Genomic DNA, 3423 nt, shown 5'->3' with positions numbered 1-3423 from the left:
GTTCGCAGTGGTATGGCCTGCGTGATCCCTTTTACAATCTCATAATAAGGAGAGACTATTGCACGTTTCAATTTTCTAAATTGCTTTGTATACTTTTTATATTTATTTTATACTCAAATGTTCATTTCACATGCTGCGAATCCTTCACAGTTTTTGACATCAGGACTCCTGCATTTTTATTGACCAACTAAAAATGTGGAGTATATACCTATTAATTTTGAGAAAAGTATTGTTATTGGTCAAATACTTTGAGATTAATTAACATAATATGGATGAAAAAGTCACAAAAAATTAATTTGGAATAGAATTTATAAATATAGCGAGACAAGGTGCTGTATTTTTGCGAGATTGCGGATAAAAGTAGACTTCCAATTTATTTAAATTGTGTGTATGGTAGTATCCAACTGGAAATTATACACTGTTTTATCATTTTCATATTTGTTGTATTTCATTGAATGTGAGTATTCTTATGTAGTTGGACAAAGAATTAAATTAATGACTACCAAAATACTCCATCCGTCCCATTAAATATGCAATATTTAGGAATCGATACGAGATTTTATGTAGTGTTATTTTGTGAGTTAATGGAGAAAGAGTAAAGTAAGAGAGATGAAAATGTAGAGATAGAGTTGTTTCCATTTAAGGAATTGTTTCATATTTAATGGGACAATCCAAAAAGAAAAACGTTTCATTTTTAATGGGACAGAGGGAGTATATCATAAGCATATATACTGTTTTTTAAAGTTTGAATAATATTAGCACTCAAACACTTTTACACGATTTTTCAACTCTCTTAAATATTCGTGCCTAAAAGTTACTCGCTAATAGATTTAAGATTGTCACCAAAGTCAATATGTTCAATTTAACTTGAATTATACAAGTAGATTGATCCTCTTATATAAAGCAAAGCCACAAGTGTACCGCAACATCGTTGATGCTGATAATTGATTTAAATAAATTAATATTCACATTCACCAACTATTTTCTATTCACGGACAAATCTCGTGTGGGATCTATAAACCCCAAATATATTCATTATTTTCGGCTATTATTATTATTATTATTTTAAAGGATCAATTATGGTTCTTTATTTACTTTGTTGTCGTGGTAAATTGAACTTCCAACATATAGATTAAAGGAAAAAACATATTATCAATTAAGTTGGCGTAACCGAAACACCACACACCACATTGAATTAATCATTTTAGTGCCTACTACAAAATGTGTATTAGAAATTCAACCCTAATGACATTTAATCATGTAACACATGTAACTATAACATTAAATCACAATTATGCACACATCATCAACAGAAAAACTCAAAATTTAAAACTAAAAATATAATCTCAAATTCCAATTAGATAACACAAACCTTATAATTATCATCAAATCAAATCAAATCAAATCAAAATCAAGACAAACAAAAATCAAAACAAAAAATGATGAAAAGCAATTAATTCAAAATAGAGAAAATAGATTAAAAACAATCTCACACTCTGATTTTTATTTTTTTTATTTTAAATGTAAATAAGATCATAAGCAAAAGAGGTACAAACAATCCCATCAAGTCCAAAACCATACACCAAACCAGACCAAAATTAATCTAATAAAAAGGATTAATTATACCTCCATAGCTCTCATTCGAGCTCGAAACGCCATTCCCAAAACCAAAACCTTCTTCTTCTTCGTCTTCTTCTTCATGCAAATTTCCAATAAAACCCTCTTTTCTTTTCCCACAATAAGCTCGAGATTCCCCAAACAAATCCTCCAACAGCCCGCTTCTACTCCTCTCCGCCGCCTCAAACTCCTCCGCCGCGTCGCTCGACGATGCCGCCGGAGTCAAGGCCGCCGCCGATTGGATTGAAGGAAGCCCTAGAGCCCCCATTCCATAATTCACTTGATTTAGAGAATTGAATTGAACAATTGAACTAATGATTGGCAATTGATTCAATAATCCTTGATTGAGGAAAGTGGATGAAGACATGATCGGATTCGAGGCGTCGAGCGACAGTGACAGGCCGCCGTTGCTGTCTTGGTAGAGCTTGAGATGCTGGCTGTTGGTGTAGAGAGGCTTTGCGAAGGTGATCAACGGAGACGGGCTCCGGGGGTGGGACCCGGCGAGGAGGGACGAGAGCGAATTAGGCGTGGCTCCTCGGGATGGGTTGTGGCGCTCGGGTTGCTCTTGCTCTATGTCGCGAGGGTAGATTGGAAGTCCTGCGCGTTGTCGCCGCTTTAGCCTTGTGTTCCAGTAATTCTTGATCTCGTTGTCTGTTCTCCCCGGAAGCTGGTGGTTTTTCATGTAAAATTCAATAAATTAATTTTTCCCTATGCGTTACAAAAAATGAAAACATTTGTTGGCCTAGTGATAAAATAGTTAAAATACGAAAAACTTCAACCTGAACACACATATACAAAAACCTCTATTTCCGCTGTTGGCATAACAATAAAATAGTTAAAATCCGAAAACTCAAAGGTCTTAAGTTCGAACAACTATGATCTTTGTGAAAGAATTGGCCTATCAACAAATTTTTCTTGATTTTCAATAAATTCACTCAAAAAATACATAAAAATATTACCATTACCAAAAAAAAAAAAAAAATGAGAAAGAACTAACCTTCACACAAACACACACACATATATAGAGAGAGAGAGAAGAGAGGGACCTCAGAAGCCATACGAGCCCATTTATTTCCCATCTTAGCATGAAGCTCAACGATGAGGCGTTCTTCCTCATGAGAGAAAGCACCCTTCTTAAGATGAGGCCTCAAATGATTAGCCCATCTCAGCCGACAGCTCTTCCCGCATCGCATCAGCCCGGAATTCCTTTGCACCGCGTTCCAGTTCCCTTCGCCGTGCTTCTTCACGTACTCCAACAGCAGCAAGTCCTCGGCCGCCGTCCACGGCCCCTTCTTCAACGCGTACTTGCTCGAATTCCTCGGGCCTTCGCAGACATCCGGAGCCATCTAAAGATTATGGAGAGAGAAAGAGGGAAATATGTTTTGGGAGTAAGGGGGAAAATGGTGGCTGGTGTGAGAGAGTGAGAGAGGTGGCAATTTATAGGTGAAACCTTATAGTTCGCCCCCTTGTTAAATGCTCCTCCATTTACAATATTAATAAAACTACCCTTATTTCTAACTTTGAAAATTAAAATATTATTTGTATGTAAATACAAGAATTGTATCTGTATCATGCTTTTTAATTGACTAATGTTTTCATGGGATTTTTAGTATAAATATAAAAAAAATATGTTGTACTATATTTGTTTGGAAATACATGAATTATATCTGAATTTTGGTGTTTAATCATCTTTGATATTTTTTCAGGACTTCATGGTTTTTTAGAATTTGGGTTTTTTGTTAGAGCCAATGATTTGATTCTCTAGAGTGTTGTAAAGGTCCTGGCGATATCTTTTCTAGTGGTATG

The 3423-nt window shown here is 35.5% G+C and overlaps 1 protein-coding gene across 1 annotated transcript; it reads right to left on the bottom strand.

The window, feature by feature from the left end:
- Positions 1-1495: 1495 nt before the first annotated feature.
- On the bottom strand, positions 1496-3006 carry LOC121740954 (transcription factor MYB97-like). Its single transcript, XM_042133618.1, has 2 exons — positions 2664-3006; positions 1496-2284 (listed from the first exon to the last, which is right to left on the bottom strand). The coding sequence occupies exons 1-2, from the start codon at positions 2961-2963 to the stop codon at positions 1604-1606; spliced, it is 981 nt and encodes a 326-aa protein (XP_041989552.1). The 5' UTR covers positions 2964-3006; the 3' UTR covers positions 1496-1603.
- Positions 3007-3423: the final 417 nt, after the last annotated feature.

The sequence above is a fragment of the Salvia splendens genome, chromosome 7 (assembly GCF_004379255.2).
Source record: "Salvia splendens isolate huo1 chromosome 7, SspV2, whole genome shotgun sequence".
NCBI lineage: Eukaryota > Viridiplantae > Streptophyta > Magnoliopsida > Lamiales > Lamiaceae > Salvia > Salvia splendens.
Note: the sequence above shows the minus strand (reverse complement) of the source record. Positions and strands in the feature narration are given on the sequence as shown.

Excerpts from the sequence above, each read along its gene's own strand:
- LOC121740954 (XM_042133618.1), bottom strand. The coding sequence starts at position 2,963 with ATGGCTCCGGATGTCTGCGAAGGCCCGAGGAATTCGAGCAAGTACGCG. Across the intron at positions 2,285-2,663 it reads GGGCTCGTATGGCTTCTGAG|CTTCCGGGGAGAACAGACAA; the intron begins GTCCCTCTCTTC and ends AAAAACCACCAG.